Here is a 14190-nt window from a genome sequence, read left to right as displayed (position 1 = left end):
ATGTGTGGATGGGAAGAGTGTATAAACTTTAAAGAGACTGCCAATAGAAACATTTAGTGATTACCGTGCCAAATTCTTTCCTGTTTACAGAGCTCTAGACTGAACTGAATTAACAAAAATCCAATCTAAAAAGTGTTTATACCCCTTTTCTGTATCAAGACTAATTTAGACTGGTGGAGCCTGGCTCAGTCTGTTTCAGTTGTGGGTATGTGAGAATGCGTTTAAAATAACAGATCAACTCCTTAAAGGATGCCTATAAAAGACAAAGGAGAAATATACAAAGTTTGAAAAAAAAAATGGGAAAGTCATAGAACAAATTTACTTTTCATTTAGTTTAATTCCATGCTAATTTATTTTCTTACCCATTCTCTGCCATCTTGTCTCTTCCTTATTTTCTCTTTTCTCCCATCCCACATTCCCCGAGTCTCCATGTCTTATTCACTTTTCATTTACCTTCCTCCTTTCTGTCTTTGCACTCACTTACTTCCCAGTGTTCGTAGGAACCTCAGTGCTTTGGCACTTCCCCCTCCTTTCCAGTCTTCTGCCTTGAGATTAGCTATGAGGGGAATTGGGATCCAAACTCAGTGTTTCCCTTTCCAAATCCATGCCACAGGGAACCTTATCGGCCTCTTTCAGGAAGGGGGAAGAAGCTTTTGCCAAAGGGTCAGGAAGTCAAACTGTACGGAGTGCTAAAATCCTTCCTGTGTTCTGTAAAGGAGCTTGGGGAAAATTTAGCACTTTTTTTAACCACCTACATTGGCAACCCCTAATGTGGGATCTGTCCTACGGGCAGAACTTCATTGTCATACAGACTATATGTAAAGCACTGTGAACTTGATTCTCCACTGTCTTGTACCTTGTAGCAGTATCTTTTCAAAGTGGGTATAACATTTTATCATTTTCTGTTTATTAAGGTGGTGTCCCATTATGGTAGGTACTGTACAAACCCTGTAGCAGATATTCCTTCCCCAGAAGTTCTTTTAATTTGAACAGGCAATACAGACGCTGGGACTGGGTGAGCAGTGCGATGCACAAGCAAAATGGTCAGGGTGGTGGCAGCAAATGGTAAGTAAATTCCACAAATTTTCTTTTAATTTTGGGTGGGGTTCAGTTAGGAGGGGACTTTCTATACAGAGGGGAAAATAGAGCAAGGGGGTGAAAGGGACAGAAAAATAAGAGAGGAAGTAAAGAAGGCATGAGGGGCAAAAGTAGATTGAGAGGCTGAGGAGTGAGGTCTGCTTAGGGGGCTGAGGGAGGATGAAGCAAACAGCCAATCAACACAGGGCAGAGAGTCTCCTTTCAAAATGTAGACTATACACCGCTTTGCACAAGTGTAACTTATTGTACAAGATGCCGGGGTGTGGAGAATCAGGACCGGGTCTTTACGATGTAACCCCTTTGCAAACAAATGTGCTTATACTTCTTGCATTCAGTGACTATGCAATCCTTCTTAGTGACACTGCAGATGTATTTACAAAGGTATCATAAAATGTAGGTTGTGACCGGCGGGTTGTGTCAATTCAGATTTGTAACGTTGTGTCTCCTCACCATGGGAGTAAATGCAGTATCACTAAGGTTATGTCTCCACTTGGAGCTAGGAGCGTAATCCCCTGCTCCAGTAGACATGCTTGTACTAGATGTGACTGAACAAGCATGCTTAAAAATATTAGGGTAGCTGCAGTAGCAGAGGCAGTGGCAGCAAGGGCTAGCCATTGCGAATACAAACTGGCCTTGACCTAATGGATATGTAATTGGGATGGCTAGCCCATGCCACCGCTACGCTGTTCCTGCAGTTATACTACTATTTTTGGTGCACTAGCACAATAGTGCCAATGCCTATTTAAGCTGGGAATCAGCCTCAAGCTTCAATTGTAGATCTAACCAAAATGGACTGCCATCAGTGAAACAACTGGGCAAGAAGAGCATTTCCTTAAAAAAGGTAGGAATTTCTATTTAAAGTTTTAAAAACAAACAACAAATCTGATAAACATTCTATTCGGAAAGAAATGCAGCACATATGTGACACTTCAATGGGATTTTAGCAATTCAGACATGTTGTAAATGAGAGTGATGCCTGACTCCCACACCATGCCTGAACTGAACCCATATAAAATCCACCATGTAGGGGGGTATTTATTAAGAGTTATGCATAAGCAGCAAAAGGAGAATAGACTCAAATGAAATTTGAATCTGTGCACTTCCAAGACTTCAACAGAACAAAAAATGAGCAGTGCAAAAATACACAATACTTAGAAAGTTTAAAATCTCTCCCTAAGCTTCTAACTTTGAATTGTATAAAAACTGTACGCAATTATCTTCTGTTTATTCTGGGCTGTAAAAGGGGAATATTTGTTGATGTTTTTTCACCAAAAAATAAAGCAGACTTATTTTGTGGCACAAGGGGCCATCTAATGCAGTTTATCATTCATTTTGAAAGCCTGGGGTCTGAGGTTACGATACTTTTCAAGATTATTTTAGATGTTTGTTGCTCATACGAATGTTGGTTACTAGAATGCTAGTTTCAAAAGAGCCAATAGAAGCAGAGGATGGTAAACTCATCCCAGACGCAGGCCCTTAGTGAGGATTTGTTCCCTTCAATCTCATGTTTCCATTGATTGGTTGCATTGCCTTTCTACAGGTTTTGTGTTAGAGTATGTCCTTTGAAGTAGTATAGAGACTTTTACCTGAGAGAGAGACCTTCTTTAGTACACATTCTTTAAATTACAATAGCTATCTGAAGCATCTTGATGGATGACTGATAGCATTGTTGTTGCATGAGTTTCATTACGCTTGTAACCCAAACAAGCAGCCTCCCTCCTCTAGTCCTTCAGGACAGCTTTAAGATGTATCAGGCTATGTCTATGCTGCACTTTTATCAGTACATTTTTTGTTGGTCATGGGTGTGAAAAAACACACAGCCCCCTCCCACTGAAGAAATATGCTTTCCCACTGACAAAGCTACTATCTCTCATCGGTGCTGATTTTGTTGGCTTTGCTGCTGTAAGGTGTGCAGTGTAGATATAACCTCAGAGGTGATGTTTGTATGAACCTTTTTGGATATACAGATATATTTAGCTGTTTGCATCAGTGGTGAAACTCAAGAAGGCTTTGAAGCTATTACTGCTTTGGTTCTAGTTCTGTCTTAAACTTTCCCTTTTTCTGTGCCAGATTATTCTAGCACTGTTCTATGATGGGGTGTGTAATTAATTTGGTTATTACATGATTTGACAGAATGTGCAGAATTCACTCATTTCTTGTCTCTTCTGGATCTCCTGTAGACTAATTTTTTAAGGATGGAATTCATGCAGAACAGTAAATGACTGAGGCCAAGATGGAGTGAGGGGGAAGAATGGGAATCTATGGTCCAATGAGACACATTTATTTATTAGTAATTGAAGCAGTGCCTTGGGATCTTTGTCTAGTCAAGGACTTTGCATTAGGGGCTTCATTCTACACAGAACAGACAGCCTCTGTTCCAAATACCTATGTTTTTCTCTCCTCTTTTATGACATAAAAATGAATTTGGCTGGGATTGTGGAGGTGCATGTTTAGCTAGGCAAAGTTGCATATTGGCGAAGTGTTTAACATTAAATGTCTCCTTACCAGTGTCCACCAAGAACATTACACTAAGTGATACCATCTCCAAATGCCCTCTATTGGACCAGCCTATCAAGAGTTCTTCAGCACCATCTCTGGGTTTGCTGAAGGGGTTGCTCAATGACAGACTTTTACCTCCCCACACAAGCTGTGTGGGTGCTGCCTGTGGATGGAAAGGCCATGTAACAGGTTGTTCTAGTTTCAAATCATTTTTATTACTGTAAATCTGAAATTGTGGCATTGAAGGCTAGACAGTGTGCTGGATTTGATACCAGTAGTAGAGATCAGAATAATTCTTTTTCTTCAGAAAAGATGCTTCAGTGCTTGCTTTATACCACCTTATGCTGCATTTTAACCAAGTATTTTCCACAATTTACCTACCACTATTTGTCCTAGTGAAAGAGTTAATAAAAGGTCCATTACTCAATTTGTTTGTCTTCTGTGGAAGACAGGATCCCAGCAAGATTTACCCACTAACAGCTGACAGGAAGGTTCCTGTCTACACTGACTGTAAAGGTTCCTGTCTACACTGATTATCTGTTAGCATTGTGCTAGAACAGGACCTTTAAGGAGATGTGTTGGTTTACACAATGTAAGAGTCTAGTGAAGACAAGAAGACTTGGTCTATTCAGGCCAGGTTTGAGCTACCCTAATGCTCTGGTGGGAAAATTTCAGAAAACATTGTGGAACAAGCTTTGTCAAAGTGTTCAAGTAATTATAGAAGGATGTAGAGTGGACTAAACCAAGGCTTTAGTGGGAGAAGGTTTTGTTTTTCAAGGAAAAAGTGACTTGCTACCAGGAGAACACCTCTGTATACCCAGTGTTCAGAGAAAAGGCAAACAGCAAGGAATCATAACTCAGTCAGTTCACAGTTTAACAGAAGACTCCCTGGAAGACAGTGCCCAATAGGGACTGGAACAAGTCCTGGCCCCATACTGCAGAGACCAGGGCTTGCGGAGCAGGCTGAGGGTCTACCCAATTTCTTCCTTCCCCATTTCTGTCATAGCTAGGTGTCCTCTCACCTGTGTGGTAGCATAAGGATATCAGACCCGGTACCGTCTGCTGCTCTCCAGCTCAGGTCTGGGCAGAGCTGAGACTGCAGCAGAAGCAGGTGAGGAGCAAAGGGAGTGGAAGGGTCTCTGGTGGACGGGGCGGGCTGCGAGTTAGCGTCCCCTGGGTGCTGTCGTGGGAGGGGCGGTAGGAGGACTCCAGGGCCTGGAGCTCCACAGGCATCCCCTGCCCAGCAAGCGGGTCCCAGCCGCTGGTCACCGAGATTCCATTTAGAACCCGCGACGCCGCCAAGCCCCGCCCTTCCCTCGAGCCGCCTAATCAGGCGTCTCCCAAGGCAGCTGGGCCCGCCCCCACGGGGGCGCTGCGAGCCAATGGGAGGCGGGCCACAGGTGCGATCCACCTGCGGGTCCCGGAGCCACCTGAGCGAGCCAGAAAAGCCGACAAAACCCGTTTGTGCGGCAGGCTGCGCGCTGCTCCGGCTTGGCCCCCTCCCCGCTGCCCGGGCCGCCACCAGCCGCCGTCCCAGCCCAACCCGCCGGGCCAGTTCTGCCACCCGCTGGCTGCCAGACATGACACAAGACTACGACAAGTGAGTGAGGAGTCCGGGCGGGCTCGACCGGCCCCGTCGCCGGCTGGGGCGCTCCCGTCCTGGGGGCTGCCGGGAGGGGCGGGCCCGCGCTGCACGATGCCCTAGAGGGGTGGCAGCAACCGACTAGGGGTTAGCGTCAGCCGCCGCCTGCTGCTGGGCGTCCCGGAGCCGGGCACCCAACCCTCCTCGGGCCGGGGGAGCAGACCCTCTCCTCGCACGCGGGCGGATCCCGGGGGTATCCCCCAGGCACGGGACACTGTGCTCGCGCTGGCTGGCCGGAGCACCTGTTTCTGCGGCTGCCGGGGGGGCGAGGTACCGAAACTCCTTCCTCCCTCCCAGGCCCCTGGGTCAGGCGCCTCTCTGAGCTGCCTGGTGTAAATCAGCCTCCTGCGTTACATCCGATGCCTCCTGCCCGATAATATCCGCCCGCTCCCTGCCCCCGCTTTAAATGGTGCTATCCCGGTCACAGGTAGCGTTAGCCACGGAGGCGCCCAGAGCTTTCTGTCGTGGCCTCCCAGCTTGAGCCTGCATCTTGGGACCCATCATCCACCCCCTTCCTTGTCTACGTGCAGCGAGGGGATCTCGCCTGGCCCGCTTGTGCTGAGGGGGGCTAGGAGGGTCAGCTGGTCACCAGCTGTGTCGTGTCCGAAGTTCCGTCCAGTGTTTAGTTCTGGACTCTCGCTCTTCTCTCCACCACTTTCTGTTCTAATCAAATGCTGGAGAAGACCGTCTGGCTTTGAAACTCGACACCTGCACTGAGGCGTTGGTCACCATAATCTTCTTCCTCCTCCTCCTCCACTTCTCTTTAAATGCTGAGTGTGGCAAACAGCCCGAGTCTGTCAGGAGGAGCCTCTTTCAGCCTTCAGAAGTGCAGAGGGGGGAGTAGACCCATTCACCTCGCCCGCAGCGCTCGTGTCGATGGGCTTTTCTGATGCTGGATCTTACAGACTCGCTGTGTGGGCTGCTTTTTTCTCTTTTTCTTGAAGATTTAAGAGCAAGGGCTGGAGGAAGTTTGAGCAGCACTAACTGCGACATAATTATTCGACGCACACCTCCGTTGTTTTTTTTTTTAATGACTTGAACATTGTGGGCTTTTAAAGAGATTTGCTGGGCTTGGCCTTTGGCAGTATTACACTTTGATGCACAGATTCGTAAAAACTCTTTTAAAATACTACAAGCATCTTACATGCTATAGGACCAAGATCCGATGGATTTCTATGAAACCCACCCTACTGGAAAAATGGATTTCTGCAGGTAACCTGGCTTTTCTAGCAGTGTCAGTTGGAAAATCTGACATACTTTACCTATTCAGAAGGCCAAAATATTAGATTGTATACTCTTTGGGAGCAGAGACATTGTCTTTGTGCCTATATGTTATAAAGGCACAATCACTATTTGTTCTGTGCAAGTAGGTACTGTTGTGCAACAATCGTACTTTTGTGTACGAGCAGAAATTTGGACTGGTCCTTACTGTATGTGTAATACACGCAGACAGTGAAATCATTTTTAGTTATAAAGAACTGCTGGGGATTTCTTGAAGCATTTTACATAAGAACGGCCGTACTGGGTCAGACCAAAGGTCCATCTAGCCCGGTATCCTGTCTACCGACAGTGGCCAGCACCAGGTGCCCCAGAGAGGGTGGACCGAAGGCAAAGATCAAGCGATTTGTCTCCTGCCATCCCTCTCCAGCCTCTGACAGACAGAGGCCAAGGACACCATTTTATCCCCTGGCTAATAGCCTTTTATGGACCTAACCTCCATGAAATTATCTAGCTTCTCTTTAAACTCCATTATAGTCCTAGCCTTCACAGCCTCCTCTGGCAAGGAGTTCCACAGGTTGACTACACGGATTTTCTACATGGATAATGTAGCATGTTTTCAAGAACAGGGCAATACCTAAAAAATACCTTTTCAGTGCTTTATTTTCCCCACCAAAATCTATTTTAAAAACTCAAGCATGTAAAATTTACAAACATATTATACAATTTAAAGTACAAGAATGTGCACTTTAAATCTCTCCTTAAATTTGGAATAGACGCTTGATATTTGAAACACTGCTTTTTATTATCTGTGGAATGATGTTTTCTGAGAGAGAAATGTACATGTATGTATAATGACAGAAGTTTCAAAACTAATTTGATGCTTATTATCTGCATTGTGGTTTGTTAGGCATTCCAGTAATGCTAATCATCCAATCATCAAATATGTAAAGGTTTTCTTTGTGAAATATTTTGTGGTTCCTATTAGTGGTTCTGAAATCCATCAGCCAGTCAGTTACTACAAGTACTAGATTTTGACAATGCAACTACTAAAGCGGAATAAGACTGCACTTCATAGTATTTAGCAAAAGCTTATGTAGCCAGATGCCGAGAGGGTTTTACAGTGTACTTTATAAACAACACAATATAATGCTGCAAAGTGTAGATGTTTAGCACAAGCTTAAAGTGTTGGATGCTAGTAGTTGAATTCAAACTGATTGGCAACCTTTATTACTATCTATGTAACCGCAAATCTCAATTTGTGTTTTTGTATCCTGTACTCGTTCTGTGTCTATACAGCACCTACCACAGTGTGGTCCTGGACAGTGATGAGGGCTCTTTGGTGCTATAATAATACAAACCATAATTATTCAAAATTGTTCAAGGTGGCCAAATAGGGCGATAGGTGCCAGATAAATACAGAGAGCAAGAACCTTGCTAATTCACAACTCTGACTTGGAGACTCATTACAAAAGACTACACTTTTTATTATCTTGATAAACTAGCAACTAGAAGTCTGAATGCATCACAAAATATGCTTTGTTCATTTATTTGGACAATTGTCCAATGAGTGTTTTATAAATTATATTTATTCTAGTAAGTGGTTTGTATGGTACTTCATAAAAGTCTTAAAAAATAGGAGATGTTACTAAGGCCCTCTCTGTTCTAGGAGATTTTTTGAGCATTTCCCTAAGGGAGATGAGGCCTAACAGTCCCATATGTACACCTCACTCTGTCTTCTGGATTGTAAACTCATTGGGACAGAGACTGATTTTATATCTGTTTGCCATAGCGCCATCCTCAAGCTAAAATAACAATAAAAGAACTCTGCTATTAAGAGTGTGATAGTAAATGGATTGTGAAAAGAATTAGATTTTTTTTCTTTAGAGAGAAATAATTGGGTTTTCAGATTAGCAAAGTCAGAAATCTCAGGTTCTATTACATGAACAAATTTGTGTGTTTGTATATGGGGGGATATTGCAAGAATACATGTGACATGAGATCAGTATTGTGCTATCACCACAAAATCACTGAAACACAGAGAACCCACATATTCCTGTAACAATTTCCTACTTTTTAGCAATTTGCTCAAACAGAAAACAAATCAAACTTAAAAAAAATTAAATGCACAATAGAAGACTTATTTCCAAAACTTGCTAATGGCTTCCCGTACTTTTGGCACAGTGATCTGTGCATATACACATATGGAAATGTAAAACTCATCACAGGTCAGTCTTCAGAAAAACACATGTTTGACTGTCTTCTATAATATGTTCTCATTTTCCTAAAAGAACCTGTAATCCTGTTAAAGGATTGAGTTACTGCCAAACCCTACACTTTGTTGATAATTCTAAAGATAATTCTTTCTACACTCCTTTTCAGAGGAGGTAGGTTACCTTTAGGGCAATTGTGCATTTTATTTGGGTGTTGCAATGAGAAACTAGTCTTGCAAAAAATGTTTCTGAATTTACTGGATTTCAGATTGGTGTCTGTTTAGTTCTGAATATTTTTTTGCATTTAGAATAAATATTCTTCCATATGAATCTTCTCTCACTCTGAATGGGAATGGTTTTATGGTCTAACATCAAGTTTAAATGCAAAGTGAGGATGACTCAGCCCTTCAACTTTCAGGAGGCAGATAAAATAAGTCCCTTGCAGGCTACTACAGGTGGTTCAGTCTTTTATATGATTTTAATCCGAGGGCCTGTCCAGTCTGTGTGGACATCTACAAATTTCTTGTCATTTCCAAAAGTGTAGGAGTTTGTCCTGTGTCCCTGAAGAAAATTGAGACCCATCCTATTGTTGTGCAATTTGTTGTGTGCCATTCTCTCTATACAAGTATGACACCCCCTCCCTTCTTCATCCAGAATTTGTGACCCTTACTCACATGAGTTGTCCTTAAATCATGCAAATAGTTCCCATAATGCCAGTGAGACCATTTGGGTGATTAAGGGTTTATAGATTCAAATCCATAGTTTGCAAAGCATGCAGTAATTTTCCGAGATGAAAGGAGTTATAAATGCAGGATATTTATTAAGTTGATATTATAATGTTTCATTCTTTCAATATTCTAACCTGTCACAATCTTTGAATAGTCTTGGGAGTAAGGTCAAAAAGATGTTCCTATTTTTTAGGCTGACTTTAAAAAAAAAAGTTGATGTCTTTTCTTTTGACTTTGAAAAAAAACAAAGAACCCAAAGTCTGTAGTAAACATCAGCTAAGCCCCTGTGCACACTGGGAATGGCATGGGAGAACTGTTTGAACTGGTTTTAAACCAGTTCAAGCTAACATGGCTGTTTGCCTGGCCAATGTATATGAAACATATTTTAAAAACTGAGTTTAAAAATATTACCTTGTTTAGGCTGGTAAAACTGTTTTGCTGCAAACACCATTTCTCCCTGCTCCCATCCGTGTGGGTGCTTGGAGTTTTCACCTACATCAGAACAATGTTTTGAAAATTATTTTTCATAGAGTCAATGCTCACAATTTTGCCCCTCAAAGTGTGGGTATGTGGTTTTTCTTTCCTTGTAGCCCACTTAGATTTTGTCTCAAGATATTGTACCAGATTATTTCAAAGGTAAACATACAATAAACAACTTGACTTCTATTGCCAGAAAATTGCACTGCCTTGTTGATTTATGATCCCCTTTGGCTACATTCCATGTCTAGTATATATAGGTAATCAGCAGCTTTTAATAACTTTCCAAATACCTGATTTAATCCTGGGGGTATTTTCTGAGGGAATTGTCAGACATAGGAAAGTAAACTCTGTTTTGTAACATTAACAAATACCATTGTATATGCAAACTCTCTCTAGTTTTGCATGACAAAGCATGAAATTGTTGACTATGCAGTATGGAGAGAGCTTGAATGAATCGGTAGTTACTGCTGTACAGTAACTTAATCTTTTTGTTCAGTAATATGTTAATAGTACTGTGGTTATAAAGCTAGTGAATTCACATTTTTAATGTTCTGTTTTGGATTCCTGGTGTTAGTTAGCAGGCCAACTATCATCTTCAAGAGTTTTGTAATCTCACTTTGACTGATATAATTCCATATATTCAGCGAGATTACTCCCAATTTCTATTGACATCCACTAATTCAGAATCATATCCCTAATTTTTCTGTTGGCTAACCATCATGTCACAAACTTAAAAAACTACAAATAGTCTGGTAGCACTTTAAAGACTAACAAAACATGTAGATGGTATCATGAGTTTTCATGGGCACAGCCCACTTCTTCTGTCACATTGTCACAATATTAAGATAGTAAAAACTTGACAACTAATTCTAAAGTGTTTAACAAGTTTGTGAAACATGCTTATTGGTTTTTGGATGTGTAGTAACAAAGGTTCTTATGTTTCTGACCAAAGCAAAAGGCCCGTGTTGGTCCTCCAGAATGAATCTCACTACTCCCAAAGGCGTCCATACACCAGTGAAGATGAAGCCTGGAAGTCCTTCCTTGAAAATCCCCTTACAGCAGCTACCAAAGCCATGATGAGCATCAATGGCGATGAAGACAGTGCAGCTGCCCTGGGATTGCTGTATGACTATTACAAGGTAGGCTGGCACCAGTAATGTTTAACAGCCAAAGGTGTGCTTGTTTTGCCTGCTTATAAAACAGTAATTTGCTAGGGAATGTAATGGAGCTGTTTGCATAGTAGCTATTAATATTGTAATGAGGGCTCTGTGTTTGTGGTTCTAACTTTAAAAAAAAAAATTAAAACCAACTTTGATTTTCTGACAATAGATTTCTTTTAAGCTAAGCAGAAATTAGTGATTCTGAAATCTTTTGTAATAAATCAATCAACTTGTGTAGCCTATTGACACATTTTTCAGGATTCAGTTTTTAATAGTTACTGGCTAAAATGCAGGCGATGGTATAAATGAATATAAATCTAAAGGGGAAAGGGACTGTCTTTGTGTTCTGCTTGTATAGTACTTAGCACAATGATACCCTGGACCACAACTGGGCCTCATGGGTACCACCACAATAAAAAAAATAAATAATAATATGAATGAGACTTAGGCTGGGATTTTCTAAGGAGCCTAAAACAGATAGGTGCCAGAATTCCACATATTTTCACTGTTCTGTTCACAGGATTCAAGCAGAGATTTGTTCATTTGGTTTCGGGAAGAGCACAGAGAACATTATTAATTATTGACAACCCCAAATATATTCTTCAGCCTTTAAAACTGCTACACTTCTTATGCATAAAATACATGCCTATTAAGAGTTTAACCATTTTTTCAAGCAGTATAGTTACACACGATACAGTTTTATGTATATATGTATTATATAATTTCTAATGCAGAACTCAGTTTAGTCATTAATGCATGTGACAAATTGTTAGTGTAAAGGTAGTTATAACTGAGACTAACAGGGATGCTTGCTTTCCACCTAAAAAACCCCTCTGTACTTATTTGTCACTGAAAAAGAATTCCTGTAGCAGATTTTAATCTGCTATATCCATTTTTAAATGTGGAAATTTGGTGAAGGCTGTAATGAAGAGCTTTCAGTGAAACACCAATAATTTGCTGTGCTTTGGTATTTATTCCCCTATTCATGCTGTCTGTGGAGTTTGGGGAAGGCAAACTTATAAAGTATAAAAAAGCATATGAAGAAAGTATAAAATGTTGGAAGACTTCACCTGTTATTTTCTAAGGCTAAATTAAAGGAGCAGGTGGGAGTTTCCAAGATCTGGAGTAGAAAATTAAAGCCTGGTGGGGCTGCTACCTATAAAGGGTTTGGTAGAAAATTTTTGTAATTATTTTTTTCTCTTGAGCTAAGACTCGTCTAACAATGACAGTGCTGCTTGGGAAACATTACAACAACAGTTTCAAAACTTCCTAGTGATTTTTGGGTGCCCAACCTAAGATCCCTTCACGGGGATTAATTTTCAGAAAGTGCTGAGCACAATCCCTCTGAAAATCGGGCCCCTTTAACATGTCTAAAATTAGCCATCTCAAAATGGAGGGTCCCAAAATCCCTACTCACTCCATTAAAATTTTGACCCACATTTTTCTGATACTCTTACATTCTCTGACATTTAAAAGCCACTGAATTTTAAAGGTTTTAATTGGAGGCTATTTAGAAAAGTGCTGTTTCTACTAAGGTTTTCTGTCCTCAGCCTCTAATTACTATTACAAAAAATTAGGTGTTTCCAATATAATTTAAATAGCTTGCATTTGTCAGGTAAAGGTGGAGTACCTGACTCTGCTTACACAGCATGTTTCTGTGCTGAAAGGTGTGGAGTTAATTCCTTTGAATGTATGAATATTCATTATTTAATGTGCTATCAGTGTCTTGTAGCTTTTGTGTTTTATCAGAGTAGCCTGTAACCTCAGAGCAAGTAATGACCAAATAATCAAAAGATCTGCATTTGTATTTTTAACAATGTATTTAGGAAATGTTAACAAGCATACACATCCTTGCCATATAAATATCTGAAAAAATAATAACCATTACAACAGTAAACTTTTGTTTAGAGATTATGCAGAAATACAGTAACATGATCTCTCTCCAGCAGGATGTTACCGTAGTACAAAGTGAATATTATTACACTACCCGTGGCATGTTGTCTCCAGTGATTTTTATTAAATTGAATGAACTCTCTTTGATGGTGCAGTGTGCTAAGACAATAGCCCCTTTTTATATTTGGAGTATATATTTTTATATTTCAATTTCCTCTGCAGCATGGGACACTGGTCACTTCTAGGTGTCAGCTAATGGTGGAAGTCTTTAAGTCATGATTTGAGGATTTCAGTAATGCAGCTGAAGGTTAGGGTTCTATTGCCAGAGTTTGTGGGTGAGGTTCTGTGGCCTGCAATGTGCAGGAGATAAGACTGGATGATCATGATGGTCTCTACTGACCTAAAGTCTGAGACTGAATACAAGTATCCTGACATTAGAACAGGGGTGGGCAAAATGCTGTCTGCCACCGTCCTGCAGCCCAGTGAGTCCCTAGAGCAGGCTCCCTACTTGTCACACCTCTGCACGCTGCTCAAAGCAGCTACCTGAGGAGGCCTTGTGCATCTTGGTGCACTGTGTGCCCCTGGTGGGGAGCATTGCTTCCACCCCAACAACATCTCACAGCTGCCATTGGCCAGAAACCAGCCAATGGGAGCTGCCTGGGCCATATTTGGGACCCCCTCCCAAATCCTGCACTCCAGTCCCCTATCCCAAGCTCATTCTGCATCCAACCTCCATCCCAGACCCACATCTCCTCAATTAATATAGAAAAGCACAGCTCTTGATCATTTACCAAATTCTTGAAGTGCCCCCCATCAAAAATTATTGCCCCCTCCTTTCAAAGATCTCTGTTTAATCTCTAATATACATCCTATCTTCCCCACAGCTTTATAAAAGTGTCATTCTCAATTTTGTAAAAACGAGGAGTCATGTGTCATCTTAGGGTATGTCTGCACTACCACCCTAGTTCGAACTAGGGTGGTTAATGTAGTCATACGAACTTGCAAATGAAACCCGGGATTTGAATTCCGAACTATCTAGTTCGTGCCGCATGTAGCCGCGGGCATCGAGTCCGCACTAGCGGACATTTAAAAATGGCGGCGCCTGGCAACATGCAAATGAAGCCCGGGAAATTCAAATCCCGGGCTTCATTTGCAAGTTCGTATGACTACATTAACCACCCTAGTTCGAACTAGGGTGGTAGTGTAGACATACCCTTCAAGACTAACAGAATTATTAGAGCATAAGCTTTAGGAGGTAA

The 14190-nt window shown here is 41.6% G+C and overlaps 1 protein-coding gene across 3 annotated transcripts in view; it reads left to right on the top strand.

Annotated features, from left to right (window-relative positions):
• Positions 1-5006: 5006 nt before the first annotated feature.
• Positions 5007-14190, top strand: part of GRHL1 (grainyhead like transcription factor 1) — a 58833-nt gene continuing 49649 nt past the window's right edge. The window contains exons 1-2 of one of the 3 annotated variants that reach the window (XM_075923510.2): positions 5007-5197; positions 10831-11017. In XM_075923510.2, the coding sequence (XP_075779625.2) occupies positions 5178-5197; positions 10831-11017 (207 nt within the window). In that variant the 5' untranslated portion in view covers positions 5007-5177. Of the gene's footprint in view, positions 5198-5297; positions 6452-10830; positions 11018-14190 lie in introns of those variants that run through there. The other 2 variants (XM_075923509.2, XM_006123606.5) reach the window with 2 other exon arrangements.

The sequence above is a fragment of the Pelodiscus sinensis genome, chromosome 3, assembly GCF_052426305.1.
Source record: "Pelodiscus sinensis isolate ZL-2025 chromosome 3, ASM5242630v1, whole genome shotgun sequence".
Classification (NCBI taxonomy): Eukaryota; Metazoa; Chordata; order Testudines; family Trionychidae; genus Pelodiscus; species Pelodiscus sinensis.
This window is presented reverse-complemented; position numbering and strand designations above follow the sequence as displayed.